Genomic DNA, 25,872 nt, shown 5'->3' with positions numbered 1-25,872 from the left:
TTCAGATGTCACGATAACCCATGGTGGCTTAATAAGCTGCTCACAGTAGCTTGTTTTTTAAATAGTCCACAATGGCTGCCACACAACTTGGCTAATGAGCTAGTGTGAGTAGCTTATTAAGCTGCTGTGGGTAATTCGACTCCCCCCTCTCCGCGGCCCCATGTTCTGCTGTAGTCCTCCCACCTGCGCAGTGGTGCTGTTCCACCTTTAAAGTGCTGGAAGTGTGCAGGATCTGAACACAAACTTCATAGCCACTCCCTGTCAGGAGGCACCTGATCCACCATCAAAACCTGGGGTAATTGTTTAGGGTTTTTAGGATGCACGGTGTGCCTCCCAACTAGGAGAGGCTGTGTGTGGAGTTCGGTCCCGACCCTGCAAACCCCCAAGGTTTTCTAGCCACCCCCACTTTTTGCTGCACTTGGGATTTTCGCTGCTTGGTGAGTGATCGCGCTGGGTTTTGATGGTGGATCAGGTGCCTCCTGACTGGGGGAGGCTGTGTATGAAGCTTTGTCTGGATCCTGCAGATTCTCAAGGTTTTCTAGCTGCTTTGGATTTTTGCTGCTGTCAGGCCACTGGGTTTTGATGAGGCATTGGGTGCCTCCTGAGTAGAAGAAACTGGCTATGAGGTTTGGTCCCAATCCTGCAAACCCCCAAGGTATTATAGGTTGCACCTTTTTGCTGCACTTGGGATTGTCACTGCTGTCAGTGTCAGGGAGCTGGGTTTTGATGATGCATTGGGTGCCTCCTGAGTAGGGGAGGCTGACTATGAGGTTTGGTCCCAATCCTGCTCATTCCTCCCCCCCCCCCCCTACACTGCTGGCTTGGTCATTTTAACATGTTCCTAAGCGCTAAGCCGGCGAAGAGCAGAGCAGAAGCAGTTTCGGCCACTTTTCCCAGACAACTCTGTAGCCAGCCAAAATAACCCATGGTGACCACCAGATGACACAGTAACCCATGATGGGTTAAATAACCCACTCTGCAGAGTATAGGTTATCAGAGGGGGTTATTTTGGCCAAATAAGCCATCATGGGTTAAACTCCCACCAGAAATTCACAATAACCCATGATGGGTTAATTAACTCATCGTGGCTTAATTAACCCATCATGGGTTATCATGACATCTGAACCTAGTCTTAAGGTCATTGGGTTTGCCTGTGTGCTTGAACATTTTTTGGAAATCTGTAGTAAATTGTGAAGTAAATGTTTCACTCAAATAAGAGCATAAGAGCCAGGCTGGATCAGACAAGAGGCCTATCTAGTCCAACATTTTGTTCATACAGTGGCCAACCAGCTGCCTGTGGGAAGCCCACAAGTAGGACATGAGTGTTATAACACCCTCCAGCAACTGGTATATAGAGACATACTGCCTCTAGTACTGAAGTTTATATATAGCCATTGTGACTAGTAGCCACTGATAGTCTTATCATCCGTGAAATTGTCTAATTCTCTTTTAAAGCTGTCCAAGTTGGTGGCCATCACTACATCTTGTGGTAGTGAATTCCATAGTTTAACCCTGTGCTGTGTGAAGGAGTACTTTCATCTGTTCTGAGTTCCCACCATTTAGCCTCATTGGATGACACAGAGTTCTAGTATTATTTCTACACTTCATGCATAATTTTGTACACCTCTATCACATTTCTCCATACTCACCTTTTTTCTAAGTTAAACTGTCCCAAACATTGTAACCTTTCCTCATGAGGGAGTTGCTCCAGCCACTTGATCATTTTCCTTGCCCTTTTCTGCACCTTTGCAAATTCTGTGCAAGCACCGGGTCATTACTGACCCCTAGAGGGACGCCGCTTGCGCTGGTGTTTTCATGGCAGATACCCTTTTTGAGGTGAGATGACCAGAACTGTACACCAGTGCAAGTATACGAAGTAGGGCTGTAGCCACAGAACTTATTTACATGAATAACCTTAACACTAAGTCTGTTTACAAACTTTTCGTTTTCCCCTTCTAAAATAGAGGGGTGTTGCAAGATAACTTCAGTTTAATCGTGTTCTAGGAATTTTTACCCATTAGTCATACAGAATACTTGAGAAGTACTAGAAGGGCTGATGGGGAAACAGTCTGTTTCTCCAGCAGATGTAGTCTATATTGTAGTAAGTGACAGCTGCTGAATTGATAATTGGAGGGGAGTGAACAGCTCTGATAATAAATTTTCCTTTCTGATTTATGTTTTCATTAGACTTTTAAAAACCCTATTTAGATTAAACACTTACCTCTATAAATCATTGTCACTTTTCTGGCTTCACTCTCAATTCTCCACAAGGTCATTAGAACAAATATTATTTCTCGACTGTACCTTATATTAAGTTCTCAGGCAAATTCAAACCCATTGTGTATGAATGTAGGCATCATTATCTAGGTACAGAAAAGTAATGACCTAGTTCACACGTAACAAAAACCCATTGGTTAAACAACCTGTGAAGGAGCAGATTGTAGGTTGTTGAGTAAAAGCAGAAGTGGCACGACTGCTCATCCCTGACAGCCCATTTCTGCCATTATGTGTGAACAGGGCCATTGTGTATATTTTTGGTTAATAAGTCTATGTGGGGAAACCCTGTATGTGTAGCTAGAATATTTGAATTTACAAATTTGCCTACTTCTGAGTCAGAGAGTTGGTTTGTCTAGTCTAGTATTGTCTGGTCTGACTCCCAGAAGCTCTCACACAGAGGTCTTTCCCAGACCTACTACCCTAGATCCTTTAACTAGAAATGCTAGGTATTGAAGATTGTGCTCTATCTACTACTGAGCTATGGCCTCTTTATTTCTGCTGGAATGTACACCATGGCATTGCAGCAGGGTGTGTAAAAATAGTCTTGACTATGTGGGAGTTTATAGTGTATATACTTGAGTTTAAGAGATTCTCCTTCTACACATGAGCCTTTCTCTGTCATATAGTGTTATGATCTATTGTAAATTGTAACAATTAGTGGGAGCTTGGGTAGTCCCTCTGCGCACACACAGTCATAGTTAACGGAGAGAGCAATCCTATGGGGATCGACGGTCGCCTCTGAACCCGGAGGCGACCGCCTATGCAGTGTAGGCAGGCAGGAGTGGTGAAGAGCACACCTCCGTGCTCCCGCTGCCCTGCTTTCACAGCTAGACAGCCAATTTCAGCTGTGTAGCCGTGGGGCCTCAGAGTGCGGGGTGGATAGGCCGGACAACACATAGGAAGTGTTGTACTGGCACTTCCAACTTGCCCGCCCCAGGAACGCCCCATTTTCTCTGCTTTGTGCTGCTCTTATGAGCACGGAGCACGGGTTCAATCCGCGCTGTCTACAAGATGGCACGGGAGGGGGTGCAGGTCGGTACTCCGAGAACTGATGAATCCTGTGGCCGTCTAGCCACTGACTAGCGGTCTTAGCATTGCGCCCTTAATAGCCTAAAGTAAATCAGAATATTTTTTTCCTTGAAATAGTTATTCTTAAAGTCTTCAGAAAATAATTTATAGTAGAGGAGCCACAGAACTATTGAATGCTGTCTTGCATTTTGGAAGATTTCTTGTTTTACTGCTTTATAGATCAAACATCTGTTTTATGGGTGGGGAGGGAATCTCTATTTTGAGGCATTTATTATGCTAGCTGCAGAATGCTCTTATTAATGAGCTGTTAAATCAGCCTGTAGCATTTTCTGAGCAGCAACAGCTGTAAAATGCAACTAAATTGCATCAGTTATGGCTGCTAAGGAAAATCTGCATGATGCAGGGAGTAAACATACACTGAAATGATTCAGAATGGAATGAACAAAAATCAAACATACTCTTTTTTCCCTCTTATTGACAAAAAGCTATGCTGAGGACTAAGTTGCATTTACATTAGTTACATTTGAACCTATTTCTTCCAGCTGGGGTAAATTGAGACATAATTATGGGAATATAAGCTTTTCTTAGTAAACCTCATTCTGACAACAACAGAGAGTACTGACAGTTCTAGCTATATGCTCTTGTTTCTTGATTGTGAATTAGTTTTTTGATAGTTGACAGAAAAGTTTTTTGAATGTGCATACGGCTGCATATTTTTGAAATGGTCAGTTTGCCCAACTAACAATATGTATAAATAACTAAAGTAACATAATTGTTGTAATAAAACAATATACCACATTCCCAAACAGATTTAAATGAGTTCAAACAAGCCTATGTTTTGTTGTAGTCGTGTTTTTATCGGAAATACAGATGACTGAACTTTTTCATGTTTTAGATGCAATTCAATTGGTTTTTAAACTCCAGTGAATATTATTTGGGTTTCGTTACAGCCTCGGGCCCCTGGTGAGTAAAGTGAAAGAATACCAAGTGGAGACAATTGTAGATACCCTCTGTACTAACATGCTTTCTGATAAAGAGCAGCTACGTGATATTTCAAGCATTGGCCTTAAAACAGTCATTGGAGAACTTCCTCCTGCTTCCAGTGGTAACTCTTATTATTTTTATTCTCTGTATTCAGTTACTACTTTTTAAGTTTGATTTTAGTTAATGAACTTGGGTTCAGATAAAGTTCTAGCTAATACTGGAATTTATTTTATGTGAAGATAAACTGTTTTTTTCTACCCGATCATTCAAAATTATTTGGTTGGTGCATGGGGCGGAGCGGATTACAATCCTTGTTAAGTATCCTTATTCTGTTCTAATTTCTAGCTGGGCTGTTTGAAGAGAGGAAGCAAGAAGAGTTCAAGAATTAAAGCTGGGGGACATACTGGCCCTTGATTAAAATTCTGTGTATGGTATTTGCGCAGCATGGCCCAGGATTTATGCTGATAGTGTGTCGGCTATGCCTATCACTGTAATGCTGCTAATTTTTCCTAGTAAATTCTTCTTGCACTGTGTGGCATAATTGTCACTTGGTAGGGGTGGGCACTTACCACAACATTTGGTTTATTCCCTGATTTGGTGGTTTGGAAAACAGCCTGCTTCAACTCTGATCCAAATCTAAATCAAAATTTGGACATTCTGATCTTCATGCCTCCCATTGACTATCATAGGAAATCAGCGAACAACTTAACTCCCCTCCAGGGATTTTTTTGGCAACTTGTATGAAAATGACACATATCATAGAGGTGTCCCTAACCACTAAAATATCAGAAGGGTAGGTGCAGGGGCTAGGAGTTACACTGAATGAAAAATAGTTTCAGATGTTTTTTGTTTTCTATTCAGTTGGCACCAAAGTCACAGAAAGTGCAATATGACAGGGATGGATGATGGTTATAGAGCATACAGAGGCAGAAAGACGTGAACATCCATCATTTTCCAAGCAAGCCACCTAATGGTACACCCTCCTGTGTACTGCAGACTCCACCAAGTCTCTTTTAATGTTCCTGTTTCTGGGAGGGAGAACTAGCAAGGTGCACTGAACACTGGATCAGTCCTGTGATATATTACTACAACATCCCCAAAGCAACGTGATTAGAGAGCCTTGATGAAACCATTCACTTTGATTAGAAACTAGAGCTGCCAGTCACAAAACTACACCCCCCTCTCCTCACCCTGACTTTTTTTCTCTCTCGGGGTGGGCAACTTTCGGCATTCCAAGGGCCAGCATTCAGCCCTCAGACACCCCTGGGGGCTACACTCCTGCCACTGCACCACCTGCAGTGGCAAAAACATAAGCATTTTGTCACTGAAATTCAGCAGCAAACCATTACAGAGACTAAAAAGGGCCACATTTAGCTTGAAAACAAGCTAAATTATCACTTTTGAGTCTCCATAGTGATTTGCTGCTGAATTTCAGTGGCAAGCTGCTGGTTTTTTTGCCACTACACTGCCGATTCAGCAGTGTGGGGATGGCAGTGGAGGTGGTGGGGGCTGCACTAAAGGCCATGGTGGAGTGCATGTGGTTGCCCAGCCCCTTGCCGCCCGACCCTTCTTTATAAGGAGCACTTGAGGAGAAAGGTATAAATTAATTGGAGACATCCTGTCTGTGTCTGGTCCCCCCAAATCCCAAAACAGTTAAGAGTGTTCAGGTTTGGTCCACTTTGGAGGAGCCCCGCTTCAATAGGGACATCTTCCAAATCTGTCCGAATCACCTGAATCAGGTCAGGTGTTTCTGCTGAATCCAAAGCACACCCCTATCAGTTGCACTATGTAATATATAAAGTTTCACAAGGAGAGCAGTCTACAGTAAGTGAACGGGCCTGTGGTGCCTTGGGCCAGCGACTCTGCACATCTCACTGTAAGCCACCGTCAGATAGCTATTTGGTAATTGAAGGCTATGTAGCCTTTCATTCTTCGAGTTCTTGGCAGCTTTGCCTCATCCTGCTTCTATTCTGTTGCTTACCTGCTCTGTTAATACTAGCTCTTGATCTGAACAACAATAACACCATAATTTTTCTCAATGTTAAGACACACAGATTTTGGGTGCAATTCACTTCTGTTGAGGTTAATGGTGAAACTACTGATTTGAATTGAGCTGTATTGTACCATTTAACTGAAACATGAATAGCCATCTTGGAGTGGCGGGTTGTGGGTGAGTGGGCTGGAGGATCAATTACAGTCTTGTTTTAATGTCAAACTGCATGTGACAGTACTTTTTAGAAAAGTGAAGTTAATAGAAATAAGTAATTAGACATCTTGAATCCAAAACTGGAAAAATTCATAATTCAGCAGGTTTCTTACCTGATTTTATTTTTAATGGCATCCAGTTTGGGATCTTGATTTTGCTTGCCAAATAGTCAGACAACACTGAGTATTGCAAAAGAACGACTACTTCTGAGTTTCTAATTTGTGTGACCCTTGAAGGAAACACACACATTGAGCATGATATGGTTAGGTCAATGTATACATTTCAAATTTACAAATAAAAAAGCCTGAGAGAGTTCTTAAATTTGTCTTGTGCAGAAAATCATCATTCTCTCTATTTCTGATTTTGGTCAAAATTACTGCGATTTATGTAGCCAAAAGGGCACCACCCACATATAAGGATCAGGAGGTGGGTGGGGGGAAAACTCCCAAGATTTGCAGAAATTTTAAAAGGCCTTTAGAAAAAATGAGAGGGGAATCCAAAAAACAGCCTGATGAAGACTAAGCATGCACAGTTGGGATAGAATGCTGACTGGAGAGGTGGGGGGATATTTATAAAACCAGGAGAGAAGGGGAGTGGAATATCCATAACAGGAACACTCTTATGCTGCAGTACTTTGTTGTAGGCCCAAGTTGTAAAACAATAGTAGAGATAGTTTTCTCTGGGGTGCTCCTGCTTTTCTAACTTACTACTTCTAAATCTTTAAAGAAAACTGAGCTATTATCAAGAATTTGGGGAGAGATTCATCCATGGATTGCACTCATTGGATTATGGTGTACGTGGTTGGTTTTTGCATGCTATCAGCCTACAGGGGTTTTTGTGTGAGTTAACAGTTTACAGATTGTTAGACAATTATCAGAATGACTTGTTACATAATTGATTCTAATCTGTCACAAAATAAGCCACACTTGTTTTGGAAACTGCTCAAGTAAATGCCAATAATTATAGTTTGTTTCAGCTTTGGTGAAATTGCACATCTATGCTGACAAATTGTTACATTTTTGTCAAATTTCTAGGTTCTGCATTAGCAGCTAATGTTTGTAAAAAGATCACCGGGCGTCTTACCAGTGCTATTGCCAAGCAAGAGGATGTGTCTGTTCAGTTAGAGGCCTTGGATATCATGGCTGATATGCTGAGCAGGTATATATGTGTATTAAAAATGTTGGTAGACAACAATTCTGTAAACTGTACTGTAAAGTTTTATTGATTTTATTTTAAGCATTTTTCAGCTGCCTCTCTAGTCAAAGTCTTCTCAAGATGACATAGGACAATATAAATGACAAAATTACTGTGGATTACTAAAACTTCTTAAAACTACAAAAATAAAAAATAACATTTTAAAATATAACACACAGCCTGCCTAAAATAATTATAACAAGCCACAACAATAAAGCAATACATCAGCAGCTATTTATTAAGCATTGTGTAATCTTTGTCAGTAACTTTTGTAAGTAATGCTTGAAATGCAATATAGATGTCTGAATGCTCTTTATTGAAGAGAATATTAATGAAGCTGAATGAGTGCAAGTTAAGAATAACAGATCTAATGTTGAAAGTTGGATTTGTATTATTGCTTCCATTTTCAATAATTAAGAGTTTGTGTGTATGTGTTAGAGCAACATAGCTTAAGAGTTAGTTGTAGAAAATCTTGACAGTTTAGACAGAAACCTGTTACAGAAATGCCTGGACAACATGATCTGTTATATTTACTGTCTTCTCTAAATTATTTTTTGTCTGTTTTAAGGCAAGGAGGACTGCTCGTTAACTTCCATCCCTCTATTCTGACCTGTCTGCTTCCTCAGTTGACTAGTCCAAGACTTGCTGTGAGAAAAAGAACCATCATTGCTCTTGGTCATCTGGTTATGAGTTGTGGCAACATAGTGTTTGTTGACCTCATTGAGCATCTGTTGACAGAGCTTTCTAAAAATGATTCCATGTCAACAACTAGGACCTATATACAATGTATTGCTGCCATCAGTAGGCAAGCAGGTCATAGAATAGGTAAATCAGTTTATATGTTATTGTGAGGTTTTGCTATTTGTCATGTGAAGGGTTGCTAAATGTTTCATGTGAATGACTATTTCTGTTTTCTGCCGTCAGGTGAATACCTTGAGAAAATTATCCCTTTGGTAGTAAAATTTTGTAATGTAGATGATGATGAACTTCGAGAATATTGCATTCAAGCATTTGAATCTTTTGTTAGGAGGTAAGGTTGTCATAGGTGCACTTGTTTTTTCCTGGTTACCTTTACAATATGAAAGGAATTGACAGCGAGTTTAGAAGAGGCTAGAGTAAAGCAGAAAAAATAGAGTTTTTCCTCTGTGGAATTGCATAGTGTTTTGAGTGCTTGATGTCATCAACTTAAATTACTTTTTATTGCTTATACTGATAGTGGCAACTGTAATGCAGCTAACTTTGCGTGATCTATCGGAAAGCATCTCTTACAATAAATAATGCTGCTATTTTGAAAGTTTAGTTTCTTAAAAGTCCCTGTTTAAACAACTACTTCATAGGGTACATGTAGATAGATAAACTGGTCCTTGAGATATGTCATTACTCAAAGAACATTTCCCAAAAGCACCTGTTGCAGTGGAAACTTGAAGAATCTGATACAGTCCAGCCTGTGGTAGGCACATCTGTGCAAGAACCCTGTGTCTGCTAAATATGGTCTCCTACATAATATTGTATGAGAATTCCCGCATAATCAGATTCATGCTTTGCCCTGCCACTCTTCTCCCCACCCCTTGGCGGCTTTTGTTGCTTTGCAATAGAGTGGGATGGGCAGCTGAATGTCTGCTGCCATCCTGATTCCAGCCCTTTCCAGGTTAGAAATGCCAGCCACCCCTTCATTCCTGTCATACAGACCATCCAGCAAGGAATAAGGTGCTGCCTTAGAGCAGGGGTGGGGAACTACAAGCCTGTGGGCTGGATCAGACCTGTGGAGCCTTCCTGACCAGCCTGCAGGGCTTCCTCCGTCCACTGTGTTCCACTTTGCTGCTTACTTACAAGGTTGCCAAGGTTTTTGAAATCTTTTTCTTTATGCTGGGGTGTGGGGGTGGAGTGGGCTCATGTGACTGCTCAGAGGATGTGCGGCTGGTTGGAAGGCTGCATTGGAGAGCCTTGCACTGCTGCTGTTTTCCTTCACCAGCTGAGCAGACTTTGTAGAGCTTTTTCCCACTATTGGCCAGCAAATATTCAGCTGCTTGGTGAAACCCAGCCTGCTGCTAGACAGAGGGTAACCCTGTAGACATTTCTTAAAAGGGGCAACACTAATGCTGGTATGGGTTTATGATTTTCAGAAAGGAGTGAAATAATTTGGGATAATCTCAGTGTAGGGTGTTAATTTGGGGGTAGGGTTGAATAAATTAATTGAAGCCACAGGATCTCGGATGGATGTGGGGGGTGGGGTGCGCGTGCGCAAGAGAGAGATTGGATAGTTTAATGGTGTGTGTGTGTGTGTGTGTAAGGATGCCTCACCCACTCGTACTGCCAAACCTGCCCACTGCTGGTATGTGGCCCCGGCGGAGAGAAAAGGTTCCCTCTCTCTGCCCTAGAGAGCTCTGAGAAGAAGTGGCACCTTGTGAACTGGTTTTGCTTAAGACTTTTCTTGGAAGAATCAGCACATGGGAAACTTCTTTGCTGTTTTCAGCCTGGCAGGCACCTTTCCTATCAGGGGTTCCTGCCCTCTTTTTTAATGCTGAAGGGCTGGACTCTCCCCTAATCGAGCCTTTTAGGGGAAGGAGGGAGCTCTGTCTCTCAAGCAGCTTGGGCAAGAAATGTTTCAGTGTCTCGGGGAGAGTATAAGGAGCAACAATAGATAATGTTATTAAGATGTATAAGTAAGTCAGAACTTTGTGTAAATGGCTTCTGGCTTTTCCTGGAGTGTGTTGGTTACAGCCATGGGCAGATTAAGTGGGTTTTACTCTGTTTGCATATGGTTTGCTAAAGGACCCAATTAAATCATGTAGCAATAATGTTCAATGGTTATTCTTCAGTAGTTACCTAATTAGTGTTATGCTTATTATGCAGATGTCCTAAAGAAGTTTATCCTCACGTAACTACCATTATAAACATTTGTCTTAAGTACCTTACATATGATCCCAATTACAATTATGATGACGAAGATGAAGATGAGAATGCTATGGATGCTGATGGTGGAGATGATGATGATCAAGGTAACTTGTTCTGGGAATGAAATATTCAAGCTGCTAAATATAAGGCATACAAATTAAGTTATTAGTGTAATACTCTAAATAAATGTCTTTTCAAAATGATGATTGGGTTTTGTTAGGAAGAGGCACACTTTAGCTCAGCCTTTATGAGAAGAATTGGCTTCTTTCTGACAGACCAGGGAGAAACCAAATTTTGTAAAGTGCAAACTAGAAATCACAGCCAGTGGGGGGTGATGGGAAACTTACAATGAAATGGTGTAAAATTTACAATGTAGTCGTACTTTCTTGTAAAATCTACTGATCTGGGGTTTTGTGGGAGAGTAGTATTTGCTAGACTATATCACTAAATAAATTGGTTGTTGAAGTAATTGGTATTACTGGTTGTCTTGTATGCTTTGTTTTATAGCTGGTCATCAAATATTAAATATCCAAATGATTAAATACAAAGCAATATATAGGCTGTGAGCTTTAGTTGTGATTATATATAACATGGTATCCTTCTATTATTTTCAAGGGAGTGATGATGAATATAGTGATGATGATGATATGAGCTGGAAAGTTAGACGTGCAGCTGCGAAATGCTTGGATGCTGTAGTCAGTACACGGCATGAAATGGTACCAGAGTTCTACAAGACGGTGTCTCCTGCTTTAATTGCTAGATTCAAGGAACGAGAGGAGAATGTAAAAGCAGATGTTTTCCATGCGTACCTCTCTCTTTTAAAGCAAACTCGACCTGTGCAGAGTTGGCTTTGTGATCCTGATGCAATGGAACAAGGAGAAACACCTTTAACAATGCTTCAGAGTCAGGTTAGTGGATAAAATGTCAATATTTTGTAGCACAACAAGTCATATCTGCTTGACTGAATATGAAAAATAGAAAAAAGAGTAGTTTCCACCATTTTCTCAAAACAGGTCACAAGTTTTATTCCCATGTTTCATGCCTGAGATCAGACACTGGTATAAATGTCTTCTAGTATGGAACTTGAGGAGCTTTGCAATCCTGCTAATCAAGAGCTTTTGGTTTATAGAGGCCTAAGATACTTTCTGAAAAGTTTCCTGTCAGTTGTTGGACTCTTCTGCAACAAGGTTCAGAAAGGCTACTTGTATGTGAATGTAGAACACAATTCTGGACTAGATAGGCCTCCAGCAGGGCACTTGTTAGGTTCTTATGTCTGTGGTCATGTATACTTAAGAATCATCCATATTGTAGCTTGTATATACAAAGCACTAACTGCTGAACTATGTAAATTGTACATAATAATTACAGGTTCCCAACATTGTTAAAGCCTTGCACAAACAGATGAAAGAAAAAAGTGTGAAGACTCGTCAGTGTTGTTTTAACATGCTAACCGAGTTGGTCAATGTGTTACCTGGTGCTCTCACACAGCACATTCCTGTACTGGTCCCAGGTATGAAATACATATCTTAAACTTGGATTTACTGTTTTAAAGTTTGTGAGGCTTTAATTTTGATATCTGGCAGTGTTTTCACGCGTGCTTACGTATTTTGTGTAGACGTTGTACATTATTAGCATTTTGCTTCTCAAGCAGTAGTGTGTGTTCTTCATTAGCCTTTCTAGAGCTATACATGTCCATTTGCTTGCTCTCTTAGAATGTTTGATTTGACCTCTGCACTTTGCAGCTATTTAATTGCCCACAGGAAGACATTCAAGGAGAAGAGATGCTATTAATTGGTACTTCCCTACTTGATGTTGATACAGCTAAGAGAGACAGCTCTCACTTCTGTATCTATGGTTTTCCAAAGAACCGTTATAGATATAATGCATACAGCACGATGGTTTTAAAATGTATGAGAGATGGCAATAACGAACAAATATAACCTGGATCAGGGAAGGAGTAATGCAGTTAAATTTGTTTACAGCAAGATGGTAGAGCTCTGTTCATTTGTTTTTTTAGACAATATACAGGTCTCTATGGCATTTCTGATTTGTTGGATGTTGAAGCTCTGAACGGTTTCAATATCCAAAAAACCTGGTGTACATCAAAAGCATATAGCAAAAATTCAAATATAGAGAGGGCTAGCTCTAGGAACCATTGTTTTCTGCCAGCTTCATTCCTAAAACCACTCTCTTTCAAACTCTTACTCATAGCATGAAATTATCAGGTCAGGTGGTTGCTGCTAACTTATTGTAGTACAATTTGACTGCTTGGTATGTGGAAGAACAGAAAAGAGCTCAGGGAAGTTCTGACTTCAAGGTATTGCTGGCTGTGCTGCAGTTGTGCTAGAATCAAAACTAAGATTAAACCTGTTGGTGGGACTTCTGTGTAAGGAATTGGACTGAGAGGTAGAGTAGTGGAAGATTAGACATTTTAGCTCCTAATGAGAAACATTATCCATTTGTTCAAAGCATCACATTGTATGTTTTTATCTCTGTGCTATATAAGTGTAAGTTCAGAGAAGTATTAGTTTGTGCTTAATTTTAATTAGATGTTGGGAATCACAAAGTTGTGTGAATTAACTCTGCATTCTTTTACAGGCATAATTTTTTCACTGAATGACAAATCAAGTTCTTCTAATCTGAAGATAGATGCTTTATCCTGTTTGTATGTGATCCTCTGTAATCACGCTCCCCAAGTTTTCCATCCTCATGTTCAAGCATTGGTGCCTCCTGTTGTAGCATGTGTTGGAGACCCATTTTATAAAATAACATCAGAGGCACTTTTGGTTACCCAGCAGCTTGTGAAAGTCATTCGCCCTCTGGATCAGCCTTCTTCTTTTGATGCCATTCCTTATATCAAAGATTTGTTTACTTGTACAATCAAGAGACTAAAAGCTGCTGACATTGATCAAGAAGTAAAAGAAAGGGCAATCTCCTGCATGGGCCAAATCATTTGCAGTCTTGGTGACAATCTTGGCTCTGACCTACCTAGTACTCTTCAAATCTTCCTGGAAAGACTGAAAAACGAGATCACTCGGCTAACTACTGTAAAAGCGTTGACTCTGATAGCTGGTTCTCCTTTGAAGATAGATCTGAGGCCAGTTCTAGGAGAAGGTGTTCCTATTCTTGCATCTTTTCTCAGAAAAAACCAGCGAGCATTGAAACTTGGAACTCTTTCTGCTTTAGATATCTTAATCAAAAACTACAGTGACAGCTTGACAGCTGCTATGATTGATGCTGTCCTTGATGAGCTTCCACCTCTTATCAGTGAGAGTGATATGCATGTGTCACAAATGGCCATCAGTTTTCTGACCACACTAGCTAAAGTTTATCCATCCTCTCTCTCAAAAATCAGTGGCTCCATACTGAATGAACTTATTGGTCTGGTGAGGTCACCGCTATTGCAGGGTGGAGCACTTAGTGCCATGCTAGAATTTTTCCAAGCTCTGGTTGTGACTGGAACAAGTAACTTGGGATATATGGATTTATTGCGCATGTTAACAGGCCCAGTGTACTCGCAGAGTACCGCACTTACTCACAAGCAGTCTTATTATTCCATTGCCAAATGTGTAGCTGCCCTTACACGGGCATGCCCTAAAGAGGGACCAGCAGTAGTAGGTCAGTTTATTCAAGATGTCAAGAATTCAAGGTCTACGGATTCCATTCGTCTCTTAGCGTTGCTTTCTCTTGGAGAAGTTGGACATCACATTGACCTAAGTGGACAAATAGAACTAAAATCTGTAATTTTAGAAGCATTCTCCTCTCCTAGTGAAGAAGTGAAATCTGCAGCTTCTTATGCATTGGGCAGTATCAGTGTCGGCAATCTTCCTGAATATCTCCCATTTGTCTTACAAGAAATAACTAGTCAACCTAAAAGGCAATATCTTCTGCTCCATTCCTTGAAGGAGATAATTAGCTCTGCAACAGTACATGGTCTCAAACCATATGTGGAGAGCATCTGGTCTTTGCTCCTGAAGCACTGTGAGTGTGCAGAAGAGGGTACCAGGAATGTTGTTGCTGAATGCTTGGGGAAGCTTACTTTAATAGACCCAGAGACTCTACTGCCACGCCTTAAAGGATATTTGGCATCAGGTTCGTAGACATTCGTATCTTCGTGTATTGTTTTGGGATACCATCTGTAACTCCTTCCAGAATGGTCCTATTCAGTTCAAATAGGGTACAAGTTGTAGCAAATGAATGGTGAGTTGAAGTGATAAAGGGCAGGAGGAGGAAGTATTCAGATTTGTTCACTTTTAAAACAGAATTATCTATATTAAAAAAACAACACTAAATATGTTGAAACTTTACTAGAGAGTTTTATATTTGCAAATTTGGTTCAGATAACATGTAAGTACCACCTAATAAATTAATTTGGCTATAATTCCACATGAAAGAATTTTGCAAACTAAGTTTTGTGTTTTGGAGAACGTAATTAGAAATTGTCACCTACTTTAAGAGTTAAGTATTCAAAGTACTTTTTGAGTACAGTTTCTTCTCACTATACCACCTATATCACAGAGCAATGCTCTGTCTAATAGTGACCTGCTACATAGGATGGCAGTAAGGGTCTTTTGAGAAAAAAATGATACTGGTACTGACTGGTGGGAGTTATATTACCTACAACCATTTATTTCTATGGAAATCCCTTATATCTGTTTGTTGTTTTTCCACCATTTGTTGCCTGTTCTGGTCACCCTTGATTGAATAGGACTAAGTTCTAGTTTTCTGATTTGTGTGTGGAGATACAGGGGAAAAACACGAGGAGGAAGTCTTCAGCTTAGTATTAGTGGAAAAGATTCACTCGAAGACTGATTCTGCCTAGTACAGTCACTGCTGTTACATATAACAGATAAATATGATTCAAATTAACCTATTAATGCTGAAATCCACTTAATATTGCTTCCTGGCTATCTTTGTAGCCAGGTACTTTTCCCCAAATTATAATGTACAGCTGTAAATGAACTTCCATCACCAAGAAAAAATAAGCTTTAAAAATAAAATGCTCCTAAAAATAATTATAGCAGTGAAGAATGGTCTATGAAATAAATGTAGGGTTTTAGATTTCATTGTTTTGCCAGCATCCAGTAAAAGTAAACCAGGGTGAATCTGCTGATGGTGCCAAATAACGGTTCTGTGTGATCAGCACAGTTTACCATCACATTGCTGCGTAGACAGCCATGTACAGGAGACATTTCTGGTAGGAAAGGTTTGTGGCTCAATCTTGATCAGAAAAAGGATACAGATATTTGGTGTGTTTTATTACATTTTAACCCTGCTCTTCTTCCATGTTGCTCAAGGCAGTGTACACGATCATCTCCTTGTGAATGAGGCTGAGAAATAGCAATTGGCCAAAGGTCATCCAGTGAGCTTCATAGCTGAATGGGGATTTGAACTCAGGTTTCCCCAGTCTGGCACTCTTGACTACTATGTCACACAGGCTTAGCAGTATGATTTAGATATATCATTGTCTAAATATGACAAGCCAAAATCGTTTCAGGGTGGAGAATGTGTGGTGCTCCAGATATTGATGAACTGCAACTCCCATCAGTCCTAGCTAGTTTAGCCAGTGGTGAGGGATGATGGAAATTGCAGTCCAACAACATCTGGAGGACCGCATGTTCCCCATCCCTGATTTATTGGATTTATACTTCACCCTTAAACCGGTTCCAAAAGCAACTTATTAGAAATTAAAGTTGCAGTAAAGCAAATTTTAAAAACATACATTAACACCACAGTGTAGAGCTACATAAAAGCAATGTACCGGATTTTAAAGTGTGGGGAAATAAAAAGGGTAGGCACATGTGGAGAGAAGTTGGTAATACTGCTATTATTGAATTACTAAAAATATAGGAAACAGTCACAACAAATTATTTTAAAGTACGCAGCTGGGATCTAAAAAACCTTAGTTCCGTAAGATGAGAGATTGTTTTAGAGGGTTTTTTTTCAGCCTTGACTTCCCCTTGCAATATGTGTCAGGCTCCCCCTGTTGCCTACTGAATTCTCCAGTAGCCAAAATCAAAACTCAGACAAAAGGGCTGCTTTCCAAGGCTTTAATTCCATTTATCCTAATGAGGCATTCAGATGCTAATTGCTTGAGACTCAGATAAACTACGAAGGAACAGCCATCTAGGGGTTTCTAAGGGTTAGGATGTCAGTTGATCTCTGTTTGGGAAAAACGCAGCAATTCTCTGACCTTAAGGTGGGGGGGAGATCTCCCCCTCTCCCGTGATGCTTTGGGGCGCAGCTGTTGACGTTGAGCCAGTCGGGCTGAGCACCAAAGCTCTGCCCCGCCATCTCTTGCTTGTGCCTGCGTCTGCGCCTCGCGTCTAAAAGTTCAGGTTGTCCCTCCCTTTCCACGCCTGGTTCACTGTCGCTCCCAGGGATGTGAGGAGGGGGTGGTCTCCCCCTCCAGCTGCACCTCTGAAGTCTGAGAGAATTCCTCCCCCACGAATTGTCTCTCCTCCTCAGAATCAGAGCTGCTTTGGCAATCTATGGGCTCAGATACAACCCTGACAATATGGCAAACTGCTTTTGAAAATGTTAAGAATTTTAAACTCTGTAATATGGCACTGCGGCCAGCTATTCAAAGAAAAAGTCAAAAATGAATGTGTGCCTAAATAGCTAGCTTCTGTTATAAATGTTGAAGGAAGATGCTATAGGAAGACATATGTAGAAGAAGAAAATATCAACATTTAAAAAATTGTAATAATTACTAATAATCACATGTAACATTTATAATCTCACATTACAATATGGAGAAACTTGAAAAATATTAAGTTATTTGTGTTGCTTCTTTGCTTATTAGGATCATCATATGCTCGAAGTTCAGTGGTCACTGCTGTGAAGTTCACCATCTCCGATCATCCACAGCCCATAGATCCCCTATTAAAGAATTGTATAGGTGAGTAAAATTGTAACAATTCAAACAATGCATTTTTAATGTAAAATTGCATGTTTTATTGCTGGTCTGTAAAAATACTTCAGTATTTTTTAGCTAGCAATCAGACTTGTAGGTTTTAGCTGTATATGGGTCTGGGGGGCAGGGATTGAATTTCTAGGTGATTCAGGTGCCTGAGATTTTTCCTATTGTTGCTTTAAAAAAGATTATGCAACTGAGTACTCTTAAACATCCAGGAATGCTTCCATTTGAAGTAAAGTATTTGCTGTTGAAACCTACCTATTTGTATCGTTTCTATACTGCCTTGCTATAAATTACTCAAAGCGGTATACAATACTGGTATCACAACACATGTTCAACTTGAAAAATATTGTGCAAAAATACATGGAATGGGTCTAAAGAGCCACTTCAGTAAAATGAATGTATATTGGTGTAGTACAGAGATGCCAAAAGTGTGGCTTGTGGGCTGCAAGCAGCCTCCCTAAACCCTCAATATATGCTGAAGAAGGAGAAAAGACTCTAGGAATGGGCTCTATGGTTCCTGCCATAAAATGCTAGTTCCTAGCATGTCCTAGGAAGCAGTGCTCAAAGATTCCTGCCTGCTTCCTAGGAAGTTTGGGGGGCACTCTAGGAATGAGCCTTCTGTGGCAGGAACCATAGAGCCCTCTTTGAGCTGTCTGCTGCTGCCAGGAAGTACAGTGAAGTGCTTGTTTGAACAGCAAAAGTAAGCCACTGTTCTGGTTTGTACTATCACCATGGCTTAAACAAGCCATGGCATGTGCTGGGTGTTATTTGCCTGCTCAGGTGTGGCTTGTGTCATCCAAACCTGGCTGGGTGTGCCTTGTTTCATGGAGAAACAGCCCTCAAATAATCCATGACCTGTTGTTGGGTTATTTGAGGGTTGTTTCCCCCTCAAACAAGCCATGCTGTCCAGGTTCAAACAACACAACAAGCCGCACCTGGGCGGGTGATTAGGCAAATGGTTCCCGGCCAGATAAATACGCTGTGAATTGTCAGTGTGAATTTATTGCCAGAAGGGCAAATATGTATTGAAATGGCAATTGCTGTCTTACTTGCACAAAATTTAAGTCAACTGGAAAAGTGGGTTATGGAAGGAGTAAGCTTATTCTTGTCGTTCTTCCCCTGTAGCCCATGTATGCATGTATTCTATCTTGGTCCACAGGTTGATATACTAAAAGACCCTCTCCCAATTTATGGGCTTATATTTTACAAAGATCATGGAACAAACCTAGTGCAAAGAGTATAGCCGCATTCACACATTCTGCTAAACCGTGATTTAGCAAGACATGCACAAGCAGGAAGGAGTTGTGGAGAGCGCTGGGCTCACGTGCTTTCCCTCCCCTCCCTCACACAGCCAGGAGGAAATCGACAGCCATGTTTCATTTCGGTTTCCATTAGTCTCGGCTTGTTTTCTGTCTTGACCATGGTCTGAGGTTTGTCTCTAACTATAGTCAGTTTCAAAACAAGCCAACTTCATTTGAAGATGGTTTATTTTGAACCACTCCATTGTAAGGGATAAACCACAATACCTGGTCTTGTCAAGAGGACAAACTAAAATTCAGTGAAAGTGAACACTGCCAAAGTTGTCTTCCTGGCTATCCCAAAGGAGGAGAGGGGAGTGAGGAGTGTGCAAGTCTGAGACTCCCTGTAGCTTTGTCCTGCTCATGTACATCTCACAAGTACAGGGTTTAGCATAATATGCAAATGTGGCCTATATCCTCAGTTTTTATAAGTGACAAATAATGGACAAAGGAATATGCTGATGTGTGTGTGTGTCTGTGTTTAATTATTACAGGTGACTTTCTTAAAACCTTGGAAGATCCAGATCTTAATGTGAGACGAGTAGCTCTGGTAACATTTAACTCAGCAGCACACAATAAACCATCACTAATAAGGGACCTTTTAGATACTGTGCTTCCACATCTTTATAATGAAACAAAAGTCAGAAAGGAACTAATAAGAGAGGTATGTAAACCACTCAGGTTACAGGATGAGCAGGCAGTAGTGCCCAGAGAATAACTAACATTTTCTGTTTAAGTGTTTTTATGTTGAGATTCTCATGTAAGTTCAATCTTTACCCTGAAGACAACTGTTTTCTATACTGATTAGGTGACTGATTCAAGCTAAGTCCTTCAGGAAAGTTTGAATATGAAGTGCCTATACCATTTCTGTTTGAAGTAACTCTAAAATGGTTGGAAAATCACCATAATAATACTAAGTTTGTCCTGGGTGGAGGGACACATGAAACATATTCCATATTGATATGAACAAGATAAAGAATGTCAATGAATGGATTTCATAGTACAGCAAATGAATATGCAGGGAAGGTACTGAAGTGTTATTATCTACCAGTATAAACAGGAGTGCAAATGATTTGTCTTCACTAAATGCATCTTTACAAAGGGAGACAAGTAAAATGACACTCATGTCCCAGAATCACTTCACAAATAATTTAGGCTTCATGTAAAATCAGCTTCAGTTTAATTTGAATGCAGTTTGTTTTCTTGCAGAATTATGGGCATAGAAAGTCTTTCTTACAAATAAGAAAGGATCTTACAAAACCTTCTGTGGAATTGTGAAGGAAAAACCAGTACCAGCGAGAGTCATATAGCTGCAGCGTTAACCTAAAATTACACTGATGCTTCTGGTGATGCAGCTGGTGCATCAGCCAAAGCTGGGCAAATGCACTCTTGGCCATGTCTGCCACCTGACCATCCCAGAGCAGCACTATATCTGAGAGCACCCCCCAGCTGCATACCTGATCCTTCACAGGAAGTGTAGCCCCATCCAGAGCAGGTTGTATCCCAGTCCTGGGTGGGCCTGTCTATTCACCAACAGGAGCTCCATCTTGTCAGGATTGAGCCTTAGTTTATTCACTCACATCCAGTCCCTCACTGCACCCAGACGTTGATTCAGGACTTCCACAGCATCCTTAGCATGAATTGAAAAAGAGAGGTAGAGCTGGATATCACCACCATACTGATGGGACCCAACCCGCAAACTCTGGATGACTTCTCCCAGCACCTTTAAAGACTGGGGGGCAAAAGATCCTTAAAGAACCCCATAGACTAGTAGTCCCCCAAGACCACCTTCTGGAAATGCTCAGCTAAATAGGACTGGAACCACGACAACAAGCTGCCTCCAAGTCCTGTATTGGCCAAGCATCCTAGAAGGTAGTGTTGGAAGACATGAAATGGTATTGAATGCCTCTGAGAGGTCTAGTGGACCTGGCTGTTTGCGTCCCAAAATGAGGCTTGAATACAGACTGAACAGGATCCAGATAAGCCATTTCATCCAAGAAAACTTGGAGTTGTGACGCTTCCTCCTGCTCAAAGACCTTACCCAAAAAAGGAAGATTAGAGACTGGCTTATAATTATCAAGGGTTGTGGGAACCAATTACAGCTTTTTCAATAAATGGCCCTCTTTCAAGGAGGCATTTATAATTTCTACCAGTCCCCCTGTGGCACCTTTTATAAGCCAAGATGGGAATGGGTCTGTGGAGCTGTATGGAGTTGAGGTCGGCCTCAGTTTTTGAAGTAACTTGTTCACATCCCCAAGCAAACACTCATGCATCAGCACTGGACAGATGATTGCTTCAAGTTTCTCACTAGAATATTTTTTAACATTAGCACAAGTAGTTTTATTAGCCAAATGTTTTTCAAACTTGCCAGTGCAGGCTGCAGATAGTTCCTCCTCACTAGCTTGGAGAGCAAGATGTAATAGCTCCTTAACCACCAGAAATAACCCCTGGATGACACTGTGCTGATAAAGTGGTTGGAAAGAAGAAAGACTATTTCAATACCCTCACTGCATGGGCTCTAACCTGTATTCAATTGGATTCGGACCAGGTTTTTCTCCACGAGTACTCTAGCCATCTACTCAGGCACTTTGTTGCTTTACGCTCCTCCAAAAGCCAAGGAACATGCACTCTGTGTTTCAGGAGAGGATGCTTAAGAGCAATTCTGTCAATGTCCCTGGTCATCTCCCCCATTCTGTAGATCAACCAGGGCTTCAACAGGATCACTAGCTGTAGTGGCTGGAACACCCCCCAGAGCACTTAGAAATCCCCCAGGATCCATTAGTCTTCAAGAGCAAACCAATTTAATAGGTTCCTCACCCCAGCAGAGGTTAAGAGGCTCAGTAAATCTGAATTCTATCAGCTAATGACCCATCCATAACAACTGGGTTTTTTTCAACTCCCTACCCACAGACCAACGTTATCTTGGGTAGCACAAACCAGATCAACTGTGTGTCCCATCATATATGTAGAGCTAGGCCCATGGTTGCCATGGAAGCTATAAAATCCTGAGCCATTCCTACCACGGCCCTTGATGTAAATGTTGAACACAATCAAGTTGGGGAACACCAACACCACCTCAGCTCAGTGAGGTGGTTGGGTTATAAACCAACAGCATCCCTATTTTGTCTTGCCACCCTGCCATCAGGTGAACACATTCAGATCTTGGAGATTGCTGTAAAAGATACCTCAGTACAGGGATGGACTCATGATAGATCACTATGACTTCACCTCTCTGCACTCCTGCCTAGTTTGTTGGGCATAGTTGGGTCAAATTGACCTTCTCCCCCTGACCCCCTAACCTTTGCCCACCCGTGTTTCATCTGCACATGCCAGGTTAGCTTGTTCACCCAGGATCAAATTTGGATTACAGTGCTCTTCCTATTTGCTGTCCTTTCATTGTGGCTTGTGTGTGTGTGTGTGTGTGTGTGTATAGAGAGAGAATTGCAGCCTTATATACGAAAGTGTCTAATGTATATGTTTAAGAATTTCACTATAAGGGGTCGTGTAGTTGTAGGCCCCTTCCAACCCTACTATTATATGAAACATACATTAAAAAAGGAACAATTTCATAGGTTTGGCTTGGGAGTTCAATATTGCTATTGTGAAAATGCTGTCAAATTTCATCAGGTTGACTTGAAGTACAAGAAAATGGAATTAAAATAGACTCTGAGCCCTTGTTTTGTTTGTGACACCTCCTAATGACTTTTTCTTGGGGCCATAAAGTTCTTCAACAAATTTATTCAAAGGATTTCATTAACAATTGGCAACTAAATGTTTTGAATGCACTTTTTTTTTATTTGCAGGTGGAAATGGGACCATTTAAGCATACAGTTGATGATGGTCTTGATATTAGAAAGGCAGCTTTTGAGTGTATGTACACTCTTCTAGATAGCTGTCTGGATAGACTAGACATCTTTGAATTCCTAAACCATGTTGAAGATGGTTTGAAGGATCACTATGATATTAAGGTTAGCTTAATATTGTGTGTGTGTTTATGTATATGTGTATGTATATGTATTCATATATATAAATTATATCTTTGCTAGGTGCAAATGCAGTATTTTCTAAAGCAGTGGCTAAACAATTCTTATTAAAAACAGCAGTACTGACAACATTACTTTCTTGAAACTCTTCACTAAACTTTGTTAAAAGGCTTTTGGCTAGAATAGGGAAGAATACATTGACTTACTTCAAACGTTTGGATTAAAGCTTCTTCCGGATGTTATTCTGCCTCTGAGGTAGGGCATCTAATTCCTCAAGAACTAGTTAACAGTACCTGTATCTTCTGGTAAATTCTTCTGATTTTCTTGTAGTCATTTGCTTTATAAGCAATAGCCTATGAAGGGTTAATATGATGCAGAGGGTCATGGTAGTTTAGAGGTTTCCAACGGTGTAGAATAATATGTGCTGTGGCAAGCTGTTTCTGAACTGGGGTGCTTCTAGATGAAGGGCTCCTAGTCTATTTGACTAATAAAGACAAAATTCTAGTGATGGCTTCCCATAGTAAGTGGTTTGGTGGTAGAAAGGCATAAAAAAGTGCAATCACTGAGTAGGGGGAAGCTTCTGGAAATTGCATATTTCCTTAAAATATCTTCATTATACAGTCAAAGTTAAATTTAATGATGCTTAAAATCTGGTCAACTATTGTTTAGATAAATGGCTTTAACTTCTCATTCTTTCTAATAACAATTCAAGTCTTCTCATGCTTATGTAGCCAAAACCATGTCACCCACACATAAGAGAGAGGTATCAGCAGAGTCAGACTAACCCTGAGGTTTGCAGGTACTCAACAAGACTTTAAGGGGAAAAAACCCTATAGTGGGGCAAACCTCAAAAACAGCCTCATAAGGAATCAATGGCATGGAATGTTGACTGACTCAGAGGAAATAAACTGACAAGCAGGTGGGAGAGGGAAGGAATGAAGTGGCTGGAAGGGAAGGAGATGGCTTATAGATATATATTTTTAAGGATGGAATGAAAGTTCATTTAACCCAGACCTACTGTCTGGGTAGGTCATTTTCTGGTTCACACTGAGAAGCTATTTTAAAATGTCCCAATGAGGTAGTGAGAACAGCCCATAGACATCAACAGAGAGCTAAAAGATTTTACTATAGCTGGGATTGGGCACAAGTGTGTCCACCCCAAAATGGAGGGTGGAAAACCCCAAATAAACCAGTGAGAACTGAGCACACTCAGCGGGCCATGGAATGTTGAATGACAAGAGGTGGGAGGAGGAACGGAATGGACTGCGGGGAGTGGAGTGGCTGGATCCCTGAACAGAAGCACTCCATTTCAGAATTTTGTTGCAGTGACTCACTTGTTTGTTCACATTTAATTTCTTCTTAACCAGATGCTAACGTTTTTAATGTTGGTGAGACTGTCTACCCTGTGTCCAAGTGCAGTACTGCAGAGGCTGGATAGGCTGGTGGAACCCTTACGTGCTACATGTACAACTAAGGTACTGTATGAATTTATTTACATTAGCATACATTCACATTTTAAAATACATTTACAGATGCTGGGTTTCATGCTTCTTAAAGTTTGTAGCACTAATATGTATGGCTCTGGTCACAGACTTTGTCTTGGGAAGATAAACTTTTGAAGGCACTCCTCTTTCTTCCTATGCCCGTTCTCCAGTTTCTCCAGTTCTCCTTGATTGTATATTGGAGAAAGCCTTGAATGTGAGAAGAAAGCAGTTTTTATCTGTGGCTTGTTCTTTTGTCTGTTCAGAGATGTATGTTTCCCATCATGTGTTACCTTGTTAAATTACTATTCATTATTTTAATTTATGCCTAAGAATATTGTTGATTGGAGCAAAAACTAAAGGTGCCTACTTTCATTTGCATAAGACTAGGAGAAGGCTCACTCCTAGTGGCATGCTCTTCTGACTGTAAGATGGCAGTATGTCTAGAGGAGCTTCAGTACTGGGGGAAGGTTAACTAAGGAAAAACCCTTCTTTAGCAGCTAGTGGTTTTCTTTGATTTGTCAGACACCATTATGTAAAGTTGCTAGATATTTCATGAATTTTTAGTCAGTATTCTGAGAGCTAGCATTGTGCCATAGCTTAGTAAGTACATGTACTAGTACATGCATATGCATCAATTGGAATAGCTTTCTAATTTGATTTCATTGTTGAATTTGTATCTTAAGCTTACTGAACTTTACTTCTTTTTTAATAAAACAGGTAAAAGCAAACTCTGTGAAGCAGGAGTTTGAAAAGCAAGATGAACTGAAGCGATCTGCCATGAGGGCAGTAGCAGCATTATTAACCATTCCAGAAGCAGAAAAGAGTCCACTCATGAGTGAATTTCAGTCACAGATAAGCTCTAATCCTGAGCTTGCAGCCATCTTTGAAAGTATCCAGAAAGATTCGTCATCCACTAATTTGGAATCAATGGACACTAGTTAGATATTTGTTCAAAACAGGGACCATTAATTTGAACCATATGATGCACTGAATTGACAAGTTAAAAACAAACAAAAGTATCTAATCTTCACAATATTCCACTTTACCTTTATGGAAACAGTTTGGTTTTTTCCCATTGTTGCTTTTTTTAGCATTTATTCCAGAATATGTATTTCCATAACTCAAGTTGTAAGCCACTCATGTTTTAGTGGATTTGGACACACATTAAATAGAGATAAAAGGTTAAAATGCATGGTGTATGGAAATAGATTCCAACATCTGTTTGCCCTGTAATGTTTAGGATTAAAAGTTTAAAAATTTGTGACCATGATTTTTCTTTTCATTTTTTCTTGTTATAAAAGAAAACACTGTTTTGTATAACTTGTCTTTTTGTTTCAGCTACATAAATTGATTTGCCTGGCAGGCAAAAATATCTGTGTAAGACTTATTATCATGCAAAGGACTTGGGCACAGTTTAAAAATGCAGACACAAGTAAATGTCCTTTTTAAAGGTGTGGGAGTACACAGTTTCCTGTTCACACTAATTTTGCATGAACAAGTTTACAAATATATATTGTGTGTAAAACAGTGTGTGCAGTTTATTCATAATTAAGTTCAAATAAGTACTATTGTATTAATGCATATCCAGATATTCCCTTTC

The 25,872-nt window shown here is 40.4% G+C and overlaps 1 protein-coding gene across 1 annotated transcript in view; it reads left to right on the top strand.

The window, feature by feature from the left end:
* CAND1 (cullin associated and neddylation dissociated 1) overlaps positions 1 to 25,542 on the top strand; it is a 32,570-nt gene extending 7,028 nt beyond the window's left edge. Inside the window, exons 3-15 of the mRNA XM_084810560.1 lie at positions 4,257 to 4,411; positions 7,531 to 7,654; positions 8,259 to 8,515; positions 8,615 to 8,720; positions 10,544 to 10,689; positions 11,201 to 11,493; positions 11,954 to 12,095; positions 13,184 to 14,677; positions 17,391 to 17,486; positions 19,300 to 19,469; positions 22,609 to 22,773; positions 24,156 to 24,263; positions 24,990 to 25,542. Of these exons, the coding sequence (XP_084666686.1) occupies positions 4,257 to 4,411; positions 7,531 to 7,654; positions 8,259 to 8,515; positions 8,615 to 8,720; positions 10,544 to 10,689; positions 11,201 to 11,493; positions 11,954 to 12,095; positions 13,184 to 14,677; positions 17,391 to 17,486; positions 19,300 to 19,469; positions 22,609 to 22,773; positions 24,156 to 24,263; positions 24,990 to 25,214 (3,481 nt within the window). The 3' untranslated portion in view covers positions 25,215 to 25,542. The remainder of the gene's footprint in view (positions 1 to 4,256; positions 4,412 to 7,530; positions 7,655 to 8,258; positions 8,516 to 8,614; positions 8,721 to 10,543; positions 10,690 to 11,200; positions 11,494 to 11,953; positions 12,096 to 13,183; positions 14,678 to 17,390; positions 17,487 to 19,299; positions 19,470 to 22,608; positions 22,774 to 24,155; positions 24,264 to 24,989) is intronic.
* The last annotated feature ends 330 nt before the right edge of the window (positions 25,543 to 25,872 follow it).

Source organism: Heloderma suspectum, chromosome 7 (assembly GCF_057233095.1).
Source record: "Heloderma suspectum isolate Gila_16-S chromosome 7, 16-S_ref, whole genome shotgun sequence".
NCBI lineage: Eukaryota > Metazoa > Chordata > Lepidosauria > Squamata > Helodermatidae > Heloderma > Heloderma suspectum.
The sequence above is the reverse complement of the archived record's forward strand: the minus strand, read 5'-3'. Positions and strand labels throughout refer to the sequence as shown.